At 40.5% G+C, this 19,970-nt stretch overlaps 1 protein-coding gene across 3 annotated transcripts in view; it reads right to left on the bottom strand.

The window, feature by feature from the left end:
* Positions 1–19,970, bottom strand: part of zgc:109889 (uncharacterized protein LOC553542 homolog) — a 61,416-nt gene that overhangs the window by 15,029 nt on the left and 26,417 nt on the right. For 2 of the 3 annotated variants that reach the window (XM_055007686.1, XM_055007685.1), the window contains exons 2-7: positions 18,997–19,141; positions 14,964–15,098; positions 5,571–5,724; positions 4,456–4,573; positions 2,059–2,127; positions 1,547–1,591 (exon numbers count right to left, since the gene is read on the bottom strand). In XM_055007686.1, coding sequence (XP_054863661.1) covers positions 1,547–1,591; positions 2,059–2,127; positions 4,456–4,573; positions 5,571–5,724; positions 14,964–15,098; positions 18,997–19,129 — 654 coding nt within the window. In that variant the 5' untranslated portion in view covers positions 19,130–19,141. The remainder of the gene's footprint in view (positions 1–1,546; positions 1,592–2,058; positions 2,128–4,455; positions 4,574–5,570; positions 5,725–14,963; positions 15,099–18,996; positions 19,142–19,970) is intronic. The other variant, XM_055007687.1, reaches the window with a different exon arrangement.

Below are 19,970 nucleotides of genomic sequence, written 5' to 3'. Positions count from 1 at the left end.
ACCTGGCGCCAAGCCCGGGCCGCCCTGCTCAGAGCCTCCCGTAAGACCCAGGACCAGGCTAACCGCCACCGCTCTGCCGCCCCTGTCTACTCTGCTGGGCAGCGCGTCTGGCTCCGGGCCAAGGACCTGCCTCTTAGAGTGGAGGCCAAGAAATTGGCCCCACGCTTCGTGGGGCCCTTCGAGGTGGAGGCCATCATCAACCCCTGCGCCGTCCGCCTGAAGCTTCCCCGCTCTATGCGGGTCCACCCCACCTTCCATGTGTCCCAGCTCAAACCAGTCCGAGAAAGCCCTTTGGTCTCCCCTGTGCCTACACCACCGCCGCCCAGGACCCTGGATGACCATCCGATTTACACCGCCGTGGCAGGGGCCTGCAGTACCTGGTGGACTGGGAGGGTTATGGACCGGAGGAACGGAGCTGGATTCCCCGTCAACAAATTTTGGACCCAAGCCTCATAGCAGACTTTCGCCAGCAACATCCAGAGCGCTTCCGCCGTGCGCCAGGAGGCCTCCGTAGGAGGCGGGGTACTGTCAAGGCTCCCTCCTCAGTCCCTGCCTCAGCTCCCTCCTGATCACCTCCTCCTCACCTGTCCTCCACTCACTCTCTGCAGCAGCTGGTGGCAATAACCCATCATCGTCATCAGAACTCTGGGCAGCCGTGATGCAGCACACCTGTTCTCCATCTCCCTCCATAAAAGCCAGCTCCACACCCAACACCCTGCCAGATAGTTGCTTCAGCTCCAAGCTGTTAGGTTGGCCTCTGCACGTTTTGTTTGTGTTCACCTGCAAACCGTGAACTAATCTTTTTCTCCTGTTCCTGCAGTCTCTGCTGGTCACGCTGCCCGGGCTCCCCTGTAACTCCTGTCCACCACCAAACTCTGAACTGGCATTCACCTCTGGAGGAGGAGGTGTCTCATCCCTGCCTGCCTCAGCCCGTTTCCCCTGCCTCAGGATATCCAGGACTGCCACAACCACTCTCTGCCGCTCACCCACCCCAGCAGAGAACTAACCTGGACCGCCGGTCTCCGGTAGCCTGTCGGCCCCACTTCCAGTCCGTAGTGAGTTCCTTAGTTAGAGTTTTTTTTTCCTGGCTTTAGTTTCACGTTGATTTAGTCTTTAGTTTCAGTCACTCACTCCCCCTTAGTTCTTTTTGCACACCTAATTTGTAGCCAAAATAAATTAATTTCTGCCTGATCCCGCTGTGAGTGTATTCTCTGCCTGGGTTCACCACTGACCCTGACACTAATGAATTTAATTTTCTAATAAACTGCCGATGGCTTCAGAGGGAGGAGTAACAAAAGGAAGAACCGTTGTAGACCTTCTTTAAAATCCTGTCTGCACTTTTATTCATGTAATTCGAATTCATTTCTTTTTTATTTTATTGCTTTTTTTCCCCTAGTTTCCTCTCTTTTCAGCAACTATTTTATAACTGTGCGGACTTTATTCTACTTACATGCGCTGTTTTAGATTTATTTTATTTTTAATACATGTTTTATTTCTTTATATTTGTTTTTACATTTTTCTCGCATCCTTAAACTTCGTTACATACCTTCTTCACCTCTCTGCCTGGATCTTCAACCTGCCTCTGCTGCTCCTACAAGTGAAAAAGACAAAACAAGAAAGACAGAACAGTGGAGATGGACTCAGTCGATGAATATTGATTCATCTGGTGCAGAAGGGGGAAAAAAAAAAAACACTGGACCCCATCACCAGCTCCTTCACCACACACACTAGTCTACTCACTATCAGGCGACACCCACACACTAGTGCACGATGGACGACGGATTAGCCAAAAACAAGTGAAAACACAAGACCAAACCAAACACAACAGGGTTAGAGGTGGCAAGCTAACGCAACAAACGGACACAAACAGGAGGGAGTGAATGTGTGCGACTGTGTGTTTTGCGTGTTTGTGGATTCCCTGAGTACGTCTACAGGTGTGTTACCTGTAATCAGACATCCGCTATGACAGGTGAGTGTGTAGTGTGTGATAGTGGGGTATGTTTGGAGGGAGTGGAGGGGGGCAAGACGGGGCAGGTTGGGGGGTCGGGGTTGTCTTACAGAGATGGACAGGGGGCTCCTGGGTGGGGCCTGTCTGGAGTGGGGCCTGTCGGGGTGGGCCGGACAGCCCTATGGAAACATGGGAGAAAGACAAGCTGGTGCGTTAGACTGAGCAGAGGAGGAAGAGGAGGAGGCCGGGTAGCTAAAGATAAATCAGAAGGGTTGAGATTATCCTCCTGCGACTTCCAAACCTAAACTAGGTTGTTTCCAGGGGAGAGGGAGTTTGATTCTGCAAAGTTTCCAGGTTGGAAGGGAGGGAACAGGAAAATGTGAGCAGCATTAAATTCAACAGAAATATCGACAGAGTGCAGCGAACACGTACAGCGGCAGCCGGTCAGGGGTTTGGAAAATGTCTGGGGAATTTTTAGGTGAGTTTGAATCAAAGGGGAATACCACCTAACTGCAGGTGTTAATTATTTAATTAGCTAGCATGAACACCTAGTGACTGGTCAAGAATAAAAAGGCAAAAAAAGTTTAAAAAAAGCTACAGTTACAAAGCAAATCTTGGCTCATAGAGGCAAAATATCAATTAAATTGCACCCAAAGGCCTCACTTGCCGAACATCTGCTTATCAATAGACACTAAACTCCTAACATGCAGGCTAATTTAGAAGCTAGCTAGCCAACGGTGCACAAATGAGCCTCTAGTCTCCACTCTACTACTACTGCAGTGCACCAACTCAAAACGTGTTCTAATGTCAGATTTATCTACAATATTTTCAACAGTTTGGGGTCACCCAGACCATTTCATGTTTTCCATGAAAACTCACACTTTTATTCATGTGCTAACATAACTGCACAAGGGTTTTCTAATCATCAATTATCCTTTCAGCACCATTATCTAACACAATGTAGCATTAGAACTAGTGCTGCTTTCGTCAACGAAAATTATGACGAAATATCGTCGTCAACGGACCTTTATCACTTGACCAAAACGAGACGAGACGAAATAATTTCGTCTCGTTTTGGTCAACGAAAATGAAGAAACATTTCAGCAGAGTTTTTATTTTGTAAACCGAATTTCGTCTCGTTTTTATTCGTCAACAATATTGTATTATATATTTTATTATAGTTATCGTCACATAACCACCATTTACGTTTCGTCTCGTCTCATTTTCGTCAAGTGATAAAGGTTCGTTGACGACGATATTTCGTCATAATTTTCGTTGACGAAAGCAACACTAATTAGAATACAGGAGTGATGGTTGCTGGAAATGTTCCTCTGTACCCCTATGGAGATATTCCATTAAAAATCAGCCGTTTCCCGCTAGAATAGTCATTTACCACATTAACGATGTCTACAATGGATTTAGGATTCATTTAATGTCATCTTCATAAAAAAAAAATATGGATATTTCTAAGTGACTCCAAACTTTTGAACGGCACTGTAAGTTAAAACGTGTTTCCAAAAGTCCTAACGTGCATGCTAATTTTGAAGCTAGCTAGCCAACCGTGCACAGAGAAGCCTCTAGTCTCCACTCAGATTCTGCAGCGCACCAACTCATACACGTGCGTGACTAAAAATCACTTTGGAAATGGTGAAATTAGGCGTTTTAAAGTTGGATTTATCTAGGTTAAAACCTATATTGGCTGTTTTGTATCAGCAGAGCTTTTCAAACGTCAGTATCTCAGTCAACCGTAAACGCGGAAAGCCAAAAAAAAAAATGTCTGTAGAGAGGACTGATGGAGAGAACAGTAGAATTTCTCACTTTCTAGCTTCAAGAGGTCAAATATCTATAAAAGCGCATCCAAATGTCTTACTTGCTGAATGTCTGCTTGTCGATAAACGCTGCAATTCACTGATGTTTCCTAAATTCCTAGCATGCACGCTAATTTCAAAGCTAGCTAGCCAACGGTACCTCGAAGCCTCTTGTCTCCGCTCAGTTACTGCAGCGCACCAACTCATTATTCTTTATAGTAGTTATTCATTAATTCATATTGATTATGCTGATTTTCACGTCACAATGCGAGCCTGCTAACTGCCATGATGCCTCAAGAAGATATGTAGTGATACTTAAAGTATATTAAATGTGAAGCAATATCACACCTCTGCCTAATTGATGGCCAATTTTTCATATGAAAACATAACACGACCCTTCCAGTGCAGCTCAACATTAAAGTTATTAGCAGCTGTATTCCCCTTCGGTCCTCCCTTCGTCTCTGGATAACGAGCCCAGCCGTCTGCCGCTGTATCAATAACCAATTACACAACAAAGCAAAGCTAAATGGTGAGTACGGTCAGATCAGAATGCATCAACTGAAACAGTAACAAAAAAAGATGACACAGCTAGGCCAGAAAAAAATACATTAGCAAATCAAAGCAGAAGATGAATTTCTTTAACCGCTCTGTCATCTCCAGATCCACGCTCACAAAAACACACACCGACACACAGCGCACCTTCTGCCGCCGCTTCTCTTTGCGTTTGTCCTCGGTGGCCTGCAGCATCTTCTCCTTCCACAGGTTGAAGAAGTACGATGGGTCGGTGTAGAACTTCAGGGCATCCTTCTTGTCGTCTCTGCGGGGAAAAATGGCAAGGCAAGTTTATCTGTATAGCACAATTCATACACGCAGCAATTCAAGGTGCTTTACAATGGCAAAGAAATACATTCAGAAAAATGATTTAAAGGTAGCCATACATTAGAATCATATAAATAGAACATAAAAGTAGACATTAAGATCATAAAAGTGCATTGAAAGTCAAGAAAATAGATTGAGCATCTAAGAGAAAGCTGCAGTAAACAATCTGGTTTTCAGGCCTGATTTAAAAGAACCAACAGTTTGAGCAGAACTCAGGTGTTCAGGAAGTTTGTTCCATTGGTGAGGAGCATCATAGCTGAATGCTGCTTCACTAGTCTTGGTTCTTATTCTGGGAACAAACAACAAACCTGTCCCTGATGACCTGAGGACTCTGGATGCTTCATATGGAGACAATAAGTCCAACACTATTCAGTGCTTCGTAGACCAGGAGTCAGTCAAATGATAGAGTTCAAACTCTAACAAGAAGCCAGTGTAGTGATTTGAAGACCAGTGTGATGTGGTCCAGTTTCCTGGTGTTAGTTAGGACTCTGGCAGCAGCGTTCTGGATCAGCTGCAGCTGCTTGACTAGTTGCTTTCTAAGACCTGTAAAGGCACTATTACGATGATGTAACCTACTGAAAATAAATGCATGAACAAGTTTCTCTGTGTCTTCTCTAGACAGGAAACCCTTGATTGTAGCATGATCTTCAGGTGGTAATAGGCAGATAACAGCTTTCAAGTGGTTGTTAAAATTCAGATCTGAGTCAATAATGACAGAGGTTTCTGGTTTGATTTGTAATTTTTAGTGATATGGAGTCAAGGTGGGCACTGATCTTTTTTGGGGCCAAATACAGTCACTTCAGTCTTATCTGCATTGAGCTGGAGAAAACTTTGACACATCCACTCATTGACTTGATGGAAACACTAACTGAGAGCAAGTAAAGGACTGTAGTCATGTGATGACACTGAACTATAAAGCTGTGTGTCATCCTGACCTGTAGGGGCTGAGGATGTTGAGCGGCGGAGGCTTGTCGCAGCGGTGGTACATCTCCACCACCGGGTTGGGCACTGAGGTCCTCGACACCACCTGCTGGTCCTGGATGGTGCTGCTCTTGAAGGCCTTCCTCATGTTGATGTCCTGCAGGGAGACTGGAAGCAGAGCGGGACAGTTTTAAACGAGGATTAGCGGCAGCACGGTAAACAACTCGACAACGGGCAGAATCACACACTTAATGCTATTTCACAACATAATCCCCAAAAACAGCTGTTTTATTTCTTCAAGCAGCGGCGGCTTAGCAGCTAAACCTGAATATGCTGCAACGTCCTCTGACCTCTGGTCTGCTAAGTCATGTATCAAGTCGGGATTTGTGGCATTAAAAGAAGGGAGCGTAATCTCTTGTTAGTTAACACAACAAATTTAGAAAGGGCACGGCATTTTAGTTGTAAGTTTGCAAATAAATTCAGACGACTGCTTCATGAAATGGGAAAAACAGAAAACTGGGTGGCATTTTTGAAAACTGGACAATTTGTTAAATTAGCACCAATTTTTGAGTGGATTATCATGATGAAGAACCAGCCAGGGATCCATGATATTTGATTTATGCCAAAACTCATTTTGGCTTATAGTGACACTGAAAAAAATCAAGTCTCTCCTGTAGTGGAATAAAATATCATTATGCCTTCTCTTTTCATGATGGCACGTGCCCACATAAAATCAACATTTAAAATGAGAAAACTACTTTTTTATGCAATATTTTCAAATAAAACCGTAAACTCTTAGCTTGACAGGAATTATATGCCTTTCAATGCTCATTTTGGGGTAATTCTGATATTTAATTGTCAAATCTTTATCAGCCAGTACTGATGATGATGCCACTGCAATGCATCTCTAAATCAGGCTGTAAAGACATACAAAGATGCACTGTCATTGAATTTTCTTTATATTTACAACAGAAGAAACAGCTCTTGTATCACTGCTGATAGATAGCTGTAATTTTTCAGTTGATAATCATTATGGAGAACCAAGTCAGGGATGCATGATGTCTGATTTTTGCCAAAATCTGATGTGCCAATATTTTCAAACTCATTTTGGCTGATTCAAGATACTGATATCTGATAAATATAGAGAAAATCAAGTCTCTCCTGGAGTGGAATAATATATTTGATGTCTTCTCTTATCATGATGGCAGGTGAAGACATAACACATGATGTTTTTCAAATGTGCAACATTAAAAAAACTACTTAGATGTAAAATATACTATTATACACTATATATACTATACTATTATTCTTTTAAACAAAACTGAAAACTTTTAGCCTGATCTTTATTATCTGCCTGTAAATGTCCCTTTTGGCCTGATTCTCATATTTCATTTTCAAATCTTTATCAGTCAATACCAATGATGATGCCACTGTCATGCATCCCGAAATCAGGCTGTAAAGACCTAAAATGATGCATTTTCATAGAATTTTCTTTCTTGTGTCACTGCAGATAGATGAAATATTAAAAATCATGTTTTATTACACCCATTGTTAATTTAAAGATCCCCTCCAGATATGTGCATAGATGTATAAAAATACTCTGCAGTGAATAATAGCTACTGTCTGAAACAGTTTTTTCCATGAAAAATACAATTATCTGGCTAGAAATTCCTAAAATGAACTCTGTACGACATTGCTAATGGAAAAATGTCAAATCTAAGAATGAACAATTTTTTAGAATTTTAACAGTCTACTGATGTGCAGTTCAAACTTCAGATTTCCTGTAGGGATTTCTGGAGAACCTGGTATCATGTCGATGCTATAATTCTAAAGATGTGACGTATCTACACAGGCCAACTAGAGATTGTAATTTCTCCAGAATGGCATCAGCAAGTGCAGGTAAAGTAACAGGTTTGCTGCAACTTGTGGGGAAAGAAAACAACTCAAAAGCCATATTTGGGGATATTTAGTGTTTGAGTTGAACAAAAGAAAGAACGTAAACAGTTGGACATTTGGAACAAATGAGGAAACACCTCTAACTGCTTTAACGAGGTTCAATAAACAAAATGTCACAAGATTCATCTCCTGAAATATTACAACTACTGGTGCATCTGCTGTACACTGAAAAAAAAAAAAACAGGCAGAACTCTATTAACCTTGGAAATATCAACAAATATTGGTTTAATAATCAGATTTTTTTGTTTATTTTCTGTATTATTTCTTTAATATATCACATAGTTGGGCACCACAGTGGGAAGACTACGCTCCAGTTGATTTTTTTTTCATATTATCGAGGACAAAACTGCTTTGTTTTTAACAATTGAAGACTCCATGCCAAATTTATTCCAAAAAAACATCTCTAGTTTCCACTTCATATTCTGTAAATCGACCAGGACTGGTTAGTTGTGATGTGATGAATCCTGCTTTTGTATATGACATATATCACTCTGCGTAGTTGACTTTAAAATGAAACGTTTATGATGTACTGTTGCCGATAGAAATGCTTCCTCCTTCACCTCAACAAACACTTTATGAAGTTCAATGATCATTTTGGTTGGTCCCAGGCATTCAGTGACACTGACTCATTTATGGATTTTGTTGAAAAGCATTCTGGGATGGCAGAAGTAGAGGAGATGAAACACTACGAGGCATTAGATGCCTTACAATAAATTAATTTCTGCTAAACCTTTTTCTTAAATATTCTGACAAGGCAAGGCAGTGGAGGACGCCCCATATGAAATTAATTGCTTCCATTGGTGGCACAAAATTAAAATATCTGACCTTCTCCCAATTATAATATATACCCAAAGATCAGAGAGAATCCTCAGAACTGATGCTGGCATTGCTTGCATGTCCTGCTGCTCTGTTGGTGTCACTTCTCCTGATATCAGTAAACTTTACTCACAGCCTAAGTCTCAAGTGTGTCTCCTCATCCTCTCTCGATCTCATTGAACTTCCACAGCAAAATTCACTTAAGTGATAATAATGCAACTGGTTTAAGTAACTAATTTATTAGTTACTATTTTTCTTGTTTTTTTTTTTTTTATATATATTTTATTTATGCAACTAATTTCTGGAGCGCACTTATGAGAACTCAGCGACGGTTTGCTATAATTCTGCCGTCTAAACATGATAATTATAGAAAAATTTTGAACTGGAGAAAACTCTACTACAATAACACACATGCATATCGATTAAAACACGCAGCTTCCATGTACAAATACATGTACACACAAGATGGTGATAACAGGGCAGCAGGGACAGATTAGTCCTGGAGCTCATTGCATCAGATTACACAACACACTGCAGCTATGACAACAGTCGTGTTATTAGTGTGTGTGAGACGGCAGCAGCTAGAGAACAAAACACTACATGTACTGTATGTATGTCAATCCCTTAACCCCCGAGGAGATTTGACGCTGCCGCAGAGCTATCCAGGATCAACCAGATGGCTAAAACACACACATTCACACACTTTTAATAACGTTAAACCACGACATATGTCCCAAGCAGTGATTTACTGGAATCTCCGTGGCGATATTTGTGCGTAAAACTGCAGATTGTGGAAGTGAAAGACAGGACGAGCGTGTGTTGGGTTAAGACTTTTCCTTCAGAGGGCGATTGGCGGTTTGATGTGGGTTCAGGATGTGCTCCTGTCTGCTCTCTGTTTGATCATTCCTTCCTAAGCTTCGGTCCCCGCGGCCAAATGAATAATCCACCCAACTAGCAGCTAATGCAACTTTCATTCAGACACGTCTTCAAAGAGACCTCCAGCTCCCCTTCTCTCTCGCTCTTTTTATCTTTTAGCAAACTCAACTTCTTTCTTTCTCTTTTCCTGACCAGATATCTCTTTACCTCTCCGGTCTTACACTGTTCATACAAACTCTCTTTCTTTTTTCTTTCTTTCCTTTCTTCTTTCCTTCCTTCTCTCCTTCTTTCCCTTTTCATTCTTTCTTTCTTTCTTTCATTCTTTCTTTCAGCTTCTTTCCTTCCTTCTCTCCTTCCTTTGTTCTTTCTCTCCTTCCTTCTGTCCTTCCTTGATTCATTCTTTCTTTCCTTCCTTCCTTCTTTTCCAATTTTTCTTTCTTTCTTTCTTTCAGCTTCTTTCCTTCCTTTTCTCCTTCCTTCTCTCATTCCTTCTGTCCTTCCTGGTTTCCTTCTTTCTTTCCTTGTCTTTACTTTTTGCCTTCTTTCTTTTTCCTTTCTTTCCTTTTTTCCTTCCATCTTTCCTTCCTTCTTTCTTTATTTCCTTCTATCCTTCCTTCCTTCTTTCGTTTGTTCTTTTGTCTTCCTTCCTTCTTTCTTTCCTTCCTTTGTCTTTCTTTTTTCCTTTCTTTCTCCTTTCCTTCCTTCTCTCTTTCCTTCTTTTTTCCTTCCTTCTCTCCTCCGTTCCTTGTTTCTTTCTCTCCTTTCTTCATTCCTTTATCCATCCCCTTCCTTCTTTTTCCCTTTGTTTCTTTCTTGTCTTCCTTTCTTTCCCCCTTTGCTGTCACCTCTTCCCTTCTTCCTTCTTTCCTTTTTGTCTCTCCCTCCCATCTTTGTTGTAGATGACATCGAAAAAAGGTTCTAGAAATAAAAAAAATCAACCTCTCTTTTATTTCTTCTCCTCTCTTTCATCCTTACCTCTCTCTTTCTGTCCTCCTCTTTCACTGCCTCACCCTTTTCCCTATTTCCTCCCTATCTGTTTGCTATTCAACATGAATCCATGCTGTCGGTGGTGAATAAAGAAACGGAGTGAAGAGGAAGAAGGCGGGAGTGAGAGAGGAGAGAGTGAACGTTCGGTAGGAAAACGAAGGACAGACGAGTGTTCGGTGTGTAGGAGGAGGAAGAGGAGAGGAAAAGATGAAATAGCGAGTGGACGATGGGGAGGAGGAGGTGGAGAAGGACAAGACGGAAGACTGCTGAGCTTTTCCTTTTCATCTCCTTCTGTGCTGCTCAATCCAACTGTCTGAAGCCGCTGTGCTGCAGAATGACTCGGCAGTATCAGCAAAAAGAGAGACAGAATAAAGAGACGGAGAGGAAGAAATGAAGAGAGAAAACAGGAAGAAAGAGTGGAATGAAGAGATAGACAAGAAGGAAAAGAAGTGAAGACGTTGCATGAATAAAATTAAATAAAAGAGACAAGGAGACAGGGGATATAAAGAAACAAGAAAGACGGGAAATATTTGGGATAGAACGATGCAAGTGAAGAACAAAAGGAACAAAACAAGGAAGAAATGGAGAAAGTAGGAGAATCACTTCAAAAACGAGAAAATGGAATAAGAAGAGAATGAGAGAGACAGGAAAGAGAAAAAGAAGAAGCGAGGAAATAAAAAGAGCTAAAGCAAACAACAATAATAATTTCTTGCATTACAATAGGATCTTCGCACCATTCGGTGCTCGGACCCTAATGATAAGAGGAGAGAAGCACAGGATAAAGGAGGAAGTGAAAGAGAAAAGGTGAAAAACAAGGAAACAAAAAAGTAAGAACGGCTACAGATTAAAAAGTGCACCAGTTTGACCCTCTGGGGCCACCGTACGGATCTCTACAATCCTGCAAATACCAACTGGACTATCAGTTCAACAGCAATAACACTAAAATAACGACGACTTGTTTAAATATATTGATACAGACACTGACATGAAACCACAGCAACAAACCTAAAACATCATTTTTTTTTTAACCTTTTTAATATTTTGACAATGCAAGGCAGTAGAGGACGCCCCAGATGAAATTATTTGCTTCCTTTGGTGGCACGCAATTAAAATATCTGACCATCTCCCAACTACAATATACACCCAAAGATACCCAAAGGCATTGCTTGCATGTACCGCTGCTCTGTCGGTGTCACTTTTCCTGATGTCAGTAAACATTACTCACAACTTAAATCATCTGAGTCTCTGATGTGTCACTCCTCATCTTCCCTCGACCTCGCTGAACTTCCACAACAAAATTCAGCTAACAAGTAATATTAATGCCACTGGATAAACCATTTGAATCCTCTAAAACTGACAGTTTACGTTGCTGCAGCTTGATTTTAACTTGAATGTTAAAATTTTCTAAGCTAATTTTTTTATTTGGAGTGTGGGCAGTTCCGTGTTAGTTAACAGAGAATGTTGTAGGAGTTTAGCTAACAATAGGCACCATGACAAAGACTTATGTGGCAGTGAATGACTTCTGTCAAGAGCTCATGTCTTCAGATAAGTCGGGGGTTGTCAAAACAGTGTCTGTTAAAAATTGTGGTTGATGTAGACAGTAGGTCTTCAGTTTACGACATCCTCGACCTTCAACCTTTCGTGGTTACGTCGCCATCTCCCATAATTTTATTAAGAAAGTCTTGTTCTATCATTCTGACATATGGCATTTGCAACATTAAAACAGATTTTGCGCAGGAACTAGTTGGTGAGCAGAGCGGACAAATAAGTCGTCATGTGGCGCTATACGAGGAAGACAGCTTTGTTTACATTAGCCGGTTGTGAGCCACATTGCATTGAGTTACATTCACTTTCTTTCATTTGTGTTGTTTTTTTGGAAATTTTTTGCCCTTTATTATGGCTCCCAAGTGTAAGTCAGACTCTTGTCTAGTCAGATTATGACTTCACCACTGTGTTAGCGCAGGTGAGTGACATACTTATGTACATGTGTGAGTTCTGACTTTCGGCAAGAATCGAGTTACGTCGCGCCGTAGGAACAGAATTCTGACACAAGTGGAGACCCCCCTGCAGATTAGAGGTCGACCGATATGGGATTTTCAAAGGCCGATGCCGATACAGATTTTTTAAAAAAATTTTCAGCCGATGGCCGATATCTAAAGCCAATTGTGGAAGCCGATTTTTAAGGCCGATATCCTTTTTTTTTTTTAAAAGTACATCGATTACAAAAGGCAATTTAAACACTAAAAGTATATATTACAAATTAAATACACTGCATTTTCTCTCTTACCAAGAAACAAATCTCTTACTTGTTTTTTTTTTTACCAAATAAGCAGGTGTGGAGCGAGGCTTGTTGCCTGGCTCACTCGCTCCGCTCATGCTCCGCTCTCTGAGTGCCGGGGGTCCTTCTAAGGGAAAAGCGGTCACGGCAGCTGCCCGTATGGGTGCCTGATCACAAATCGGCTTTTTATTTGTAAATATCGGCCGATGGCCGATATTGGAAAAAGTCCATATATCAGCCCAAAATATCGGCCGGCCGATGTATCGATCGACCTCTACTACAGATGTTATTAATTGACATTTATGTGCCTGTGATTTGAAAAAAACAGAAATGCATGACATATATTTAAAAATATCTGAAGTACTCAATAGACGCTCGCTAATGACTAATTGATAACAGTTGAGAACACCGTTTAAAATATGCATCCTTCGCACCAATTCTAATAAAATGCAGAATATGATGGCTTTATATACTTTTCTAGTATCACTCCCATGTATACCACATGCTGATTCCTAGCCGGTGTGACTTTGACATCATGTCATTCCCCGATACTCTCTTCCCCCACATTTCCTGTCCATCTGCACTGCACCATCTGGACAAAGGCCAAAAAATTATCTTGAAAAAACAGCCTATCACTTACTGCATTAAGAGAATCGACCTTCAGAGACGGCGAAAAGCTTAATGATGGGGATAATGACTCACACTGTGCAAACAACCGCAACCGCAAACACATACACACACACACACACACAACTACAGCATAAAAGCCTTTTAGAGACTCACGTGTCCATGAGAGTTCACTAAATACACCGACACACAAACACCAACAGGATACAGAGATAGAAACGACGGACATCAAACAGAGAAAGTGGAACAGGTTGTTCACCGAGCAGATGGGGACACACATTTTCTATCTTTGTGAGGACTGTCGTTGACAAGGCTCATCACACAGCCGCTTTATACTGACCTCTGTGTCCTCACTTTCCATAAATGTCCTAAAACTCACTTCCAGCTACACACAGAAATGCTCCCTGCTCCATAACAACCTCAACAAACACACAACAAAGACCACATACTCATAAAAATCGTCCGTAAAAATGTCCTTTAAAGCAGCGGTTCCCAACAGCTAGAGGGCCGTGGGTCGTTTGGTACCGGTGTAACCTTAATTTAAGCACAAATCAAAGATAACACAAAGAGATATTCTACTGAAATCTGTTATACAGAAACAGCTGAAAGCAACACTGGCCAATGTGGATGTACCTTGATAATGTTTTGCTTGCAGAAGAAATTTTTCTTGATTTTCAGTTCAGTTTTTTCTTTGATTTGAACTTTTTCAATTGTAATTAGCTCAAGGACATCCAGTTATGTTCTTTCATAATGATTTGTTTGCCGAGTATTGGTCTTCATAAAAAAAATAAATAAATAAAAAAAAATCTAAATAATTTAACAATTCAGAATTTAACATGCTTTATCTTCATGTCTCACCAGGTATACTGTGGTAGGGTTAGGGTTAATATGGCCTGTGACACCAGGTTGCACAGAAAGGACAGAAATGTTTTGTTTTTTATTTTGAAAAATGATGAGATCATCCTCCCCTGCTGACATTAATAAAGAACAAAGGGCTCTGGAAGGCTTCTTTGAAAAGACGCAGAGACTTGACGTTAAAACAGAAGAAAAAGTAAAAACATATTCAGCGATAAAAGCTCATTTTAATTGTTCCGTGGTGCAAAAAAAAACAACAAACCAAAACAACAGCAGTCTCCTCCAAAAAGGTTGGGATCGTCAGCAGGCAGCTGACATAGTGTTCACTTGTTGTCATAGTTACAGTGACGCCGTGCTGCGATCTTACAATAATACAGAAATCTTTAACAAATCCGTGGATCCAGACTATAAGCCGCATCACTGCCAAAATCTAACCACTTGGTCCTTGTGTCATTTCTGACCTTCCCTGAAAATTTCATCCAAATCCGTCTATCTGTTTTTGAGTAATGTTGCTAAAAGACAGACAGACAAACTCATGCCCATCATCATATAAGTCCACCACGTTCTTCATTGGAGTAATAATGAATCAATGATCATCTCATTACAGAATAGAATGCAGCTGGGATATATAAACGCTGCCCTGGTCAAGCCCATCTTGTATGAGCTGTGGCTGGACATCATTAACCACCACTGAAGTCTTTGTCATGGTGCTCACTGCTAGCTAAACCCCCACAGTGCAGTAAAAAGTACACTATTTGTCATTGAGATGCAATAAAGTAGAAGGACAAGGTAGCCTTGAATTAGTATTTAAATGTGGTACTAAAGGTAGAAATTAACTTCTTTACATTCCGCCGCTGAGCTTTTTTTCTTGCTGATTTTTCCAAATCCATTAGTCCGTGTTTGAGCAATGTTGCTAACAGAAAGACAACAGACAGACAAACCAAAGTTGATCGTCACATAACTCAACCCTAACCCTTGGTCACAGTAATAAATACTTTGATGAAAAACACACCTTCCTCCACCGTGGAGTCAAGCTGGGTGACTTTCACGGCCAGCTGGTCCACCCTCTCCTGCAGGCTACTCATCCTCAGGTAGAAGCTGTTGGCCTCGTTGAACAGCTCTCCAAAAATGTCCTCGGCGTGGCGACCTGGACAAGGAACAAACACGTGGTCAGGGTCCACATTAAACTTTCATTTCCTTCACCCGGAGTACATTCACACTTTCACATTCGCCAGCTGCGTCGCTCTGCTTCACATCACGGCATTAAATATTTACGGGGAGAGGAATCGGTGGGAAAAGTGAAACTAAAACCACTGTTTCTGAAAATGAGCTAATGTCTGGCAGAGGATTGCAGGTTAATGACCACTGACTGTATATAAAGATCAACGAACCCTATTCCCAGATAATCCAAAGATGTCCAGAGCGCTGTCATCAAAAGTAGCCAAAATTAACAGTTATTTTAAGCCTTAGTGCTAATCAAACAGCTGTGTACGGTCCAGATAGCTAATTTTTCATGTGTTTGTTAGTCTTTTTATTTATAAAAACACAACTTATCTGTACATTTTCTATAAAATGTTAGCATTAACGTCACACACAAGTCACAATTCTTGTAGCAGACTCTCCAAATATTCCTCTCTTGAAAAATAAACTTCACATGTAACAATACAAATTAAATAGGTACTAACTGAGGCACATTTTCACATTGCTGAAGTGTACAAACAGAAGGACGTTTTCTCTGAATTGTCAACACTTTTCTGCCTATAAAACATCACATTCAGTTTGTATTATTTTCTTTTCAAGGAATGGGTTTTCCTGTACTTTTCTTTAGAATACTCTGGAAATGTACAGATTCTCCTGACTCTTATTTTGCGGCATCACTGTCCACCAGTTGTTGTCACAAACATCGAAATTAGCTACAGAGACCAAAACTGCTATTCATTTCAGGCTGTAAACACCTTTATTCCAGCTGTAAAGTTGCTCATTTTAACATGGCGATTCACTATTGAAGACAGCCTCTACTAACCATCTGAGGAACTCCATCGCCTTCATTTTTTTAGCCCTGGAAGTTGCCGCTTGGTAAGTAAGTAAAATTTATTTATATAGCACCTTTCACAGATATATAATCACAAGGTGCTTTACAACCAAAATAAAACAAGGATAAAAACAAAAACAATAATGCTAAAGGTTTTAAACTGTTAAAACAGGGGATCATCAGATAAAATAAAGTGCATCAAAACAACAAATAAAATAAAATGGCCACGAGCTCAGATTTTGCCCATCACAATTTTGGTCTAAAAAACAGGCGTAACAAGCAAGATCTGATAGCAGAATTATGGGACACTATGCACAGTAATACCATAGTGGCATAACAACCACAAAGTAAACCCTCCCGAAAACAAACCCTGCTTTTTACTCCATTTTACTCTAAATAATTTCCAAACTTAACCTCATGCTGTACTCATAAAGTCTTGAAAGTAGAGTCTGAGCCCATGCACGAAGTAGGAAAACATTAACTGAAGCAACAAATCAAGCAACAAGTAGGCTAATTTTCTTATAGACCTAATTAAAATGAGACTTATATAGCAACCAGAGGAGTCACCCCCTGCTGGCTGGTGAAAGCACTTCCTCACTGGTTTATTTTTCACATCTTGAAGATACGTCCATCTTCTATATTCAGTCTACATGCTGTTGCCCAAATTAATTCAAGGATTTCAGTCATTAACTATCGTGAAGATTATAACAACATAGTGCCTACAGCTGTTCCCGTTGGCATGGAGATTCGTCGTTGGCCTTGACAAGACATTTTTCATGAAATATGCGAAACTGAAGGTGCATTTACCAGCCTGGCCTGGCACTAGACTGTGAAAGAGTTTCATGCACCCATTAACCAGACTTTTGTCCAAAATAATGGCTTTAGCATATTGAAATAAATGCAGAAATTGCTCTCTACGGCAGCAGGTGGGTTTGATGTGGGCAACAATAAAAGAGTTAAAGGCTGTCCACAAATAGCCCAATAAAACAGGTTCATCTGTCAGAATGAATATGTAACAGGACCTTTCTGCGTTTGAGAGAACGTGTGCAGGTCTGACAGAGATGTATAGATATTTAAACGTCTTCACTGAGATGCAAACCACATTACATGCACAATCTGATGACCAGTCACATAACCTGAACGTCTCTCCATCTCGTCTTTCTTTCTGTTTGCATCTCTCATCCCACGACATGACAGATGGAGCAGAGGCAGAGTTGTTCACAGAGAGCTGTCGCTGAATTTAATTTGACCCCCCCCCATACATCTCCATCGAATGATCTTTCGTCTGGTATAGGTTCAACTCAAAAAATGCATCAGCTGTGGATATTTTCATGGCTGGTGAGAAATTTCAAGACAAGAAACTGCAAACGTACAAAGTAATTCCATCAAACTCTTTACTTAATAGCAAAGAACTGACACGGCCTGCAGCTGTGAATTGATTTGTTTTGGGTGTGACTGCACCTAAACACCGAGGATGACATGCTGGGAAGTGATCGCTCACGAGTGGCACATGTGACCCAAAGTGACGGAATTTTAACACCAAAGATCTGCTTTACTACAAAGAACCAGCTGTAAAGTGTTTGTAAGAGTTTCTGTCCCTTTTTTTACCTTCTGTGGAGTTCAGTCACACACATTCTGGTGATAAATTAAAGAAAAACATGAACTTTTAACCCTTAAACTGGTTATGGTTTAGACCCATTTGTCTGAGTTATTGTGGTTCTATGATGTAACATTTCCATAATTAAATGAATTAAAGTTGCTCTGGCAGCTTCATTAAGACAGTGAATGTTGTTTATTCCTTTAATCTGTCACCCTGAAGCTTGTTTTTATAATGCTCTGCAGCTGTGTGACTGAGTACAAATGTATATATTTAGTCATGGTCGGTTGGTCACAGCTTTCAAATAACTAATAGCCAGACGTACATCTAAGTTTGTGTGAAAATCTTTTTTTTCTTGATTACTTTGTTATAAAAACCAGTTAAACAGTCTTTACTAAACTAAAAAAAAACTCGACCAATCAACTGACTCCAATCAATTGGCTACCTTCAATGAATAATTTAGCAATAACATTTTTTTTTACTGTGAAAACTCAGCGAAAAATGCATAAATACAAGAAAAAAAACAGAATTTCCAACAACTTTCTCCATAACATTATCAGCAAACCACAAATTATGACTTAAAGTGTTATTTTTCAGCTTGTGAGTCCCTGTCTAACATGTTAAATAAGACTAGCAAGACTTTAGACTCGACTAACAAGGTCTCATCAAAAGCCATAAGAAAACAGAATTGAATAGAATGTTTGACAGTTTCATTTGAAACCTCCATAAAGTTAACTTTAGCACAAAGCCGGTTTTACCTGCTTTTTTTAATAAATTGTGTATCAAGCTGAGGCAATTTCTCTATCCTTATATATTTTTATATGTGCGTAAATATTTGTATATGTGAGCATTCAAATTATTATTGATGAATTAAGCTCATAATAAGGTGGTGGTTTTCAAAATTAACCATTTTTATGCCAGTTTGCAGTGAAAATTGTTCATTAAAAGTTAAATGTTTATTGTCCAGCTTTGAATCTAACTTTATAAACTGGTCTTTAGTCATCTAAAATGTCTCATAAGTTAGCAATCGGCTAAAATCCTGTGCTACAATGCTAATGCTAGAATATCTGAATAAAAACCCGTCCAACAATGCATTGGTTTTTGTGTTTTTCATTACTTTGTTACCATTCAAATTATTATCGATGTACCTTGATAAATTAAGCTCAAAATAAGGTGCAATTATTCAAAATTAAACTTTTTTATGCCAGTCTGTAATGAAAATAGTTCAATAAAGGTTATCAATAACTACCAAAAAACTGAAATTAAACATTTACTGTGACATCAGCTTTACTGTCTAACACTAAATCTAAAATGTCTCATATGATAGCAACTGGCTAAAATCTTGTGCTACAATGCTAATGCTAGATTATCTGAATAAAACCCCGTCCAGATGCATTTATTCTTTAGCGTACTCACTCAGACTGCCCAGCTGTTTGATGATGGCTGCCAGTGTGCTGTTGGTGACACACTCCAGCTCACTGGTCACCCCGTCTGGCAGCGCTCCGCGGCACAAATGCCGGGGCTCGATGTTCCTCTTCACCAACGGCATGTTGGTCTACACCTGAGGAAGAAAATACGGTCAGACGTTGTGCTTTCCTTTAAACAGTCAGTCCTCTATCACTTATCAACAACATCACACCCTAGATACGATCCGACACCCCGTCACTGGGTTCATCCTGACATTAGCTCACATGCTGCTGTATTTGAATCCCCCGAAGGAAAATAACAACACTAGCAGATAAGGAGAAACGGTGTTCGACTGCAAGTCCTGATTGAAACGGAAGTGTCATGTCCGCCACGGGGCGCAGTCACTCATCACACTACTTAATGTCAATGCGGCTGCGATGAGCCAAAAGCCAAATGAGCCGGAAAGAATTTTCTAAATGGTGCTAACAAGCCGCAACTGTGGCCAGAGAAACCACAAGAGACTGAGAGGGAGAAAGAGAGGGAAAAAGTCCTAGAGGAAACACTGCTATTATTATCAAAATTATGGTAATAACACTTTCTCTGGAGCAAAATGGAAGTTTTTTTTAAGCCCTTTTCACATCACTCTTTTGTTTTATCAGCCTTCACTTCATATCTCAGATATGTTTCAGGTCTTAGCTACCTTGTGATTGACAGGTTGCTATCGCACTGGTATGCATAGTGTCCTTTAGTAAGATCCATCCATCCATCCATTATCTATACACCGCTTAATCCTCATTAGGGTCTTGGGGTCCTGGAGTCTTTCCCAGCTGACTTAGGGTGAAGGCAGGGGACACCTGGACAGGTCACCAGTCTATCACAGGGCTACATATAGAGACAAACAATCACTCTCACATTCACACCTACGGACAATTTAGAATCACCAATTAACCTCAGCATGTTTTTGGACTGTGGGAGGAAGCTGG

This window comes from Amphiprion ocellaris, chromosome 23, assembly GCF_022539595.1.
Source record: "Amphiprion ocellaris isolate individual 3 ecotype Okinawa chromosome 23, ASM2253959v1, whole genome shotgun sequence".
NCBI classification, from domain to species: domain Eukaryota; kingdom Metazoa; phylum Chordata; class Actinopteri; family Pomacentridae; genus Amphiprion; species Amphiprion ocellaris.
The sequence above is the reverse complement of the archived record's forward strand: the minus strand, read 5'-3'. Positions and strand labels throughout refer to the sequence as shown.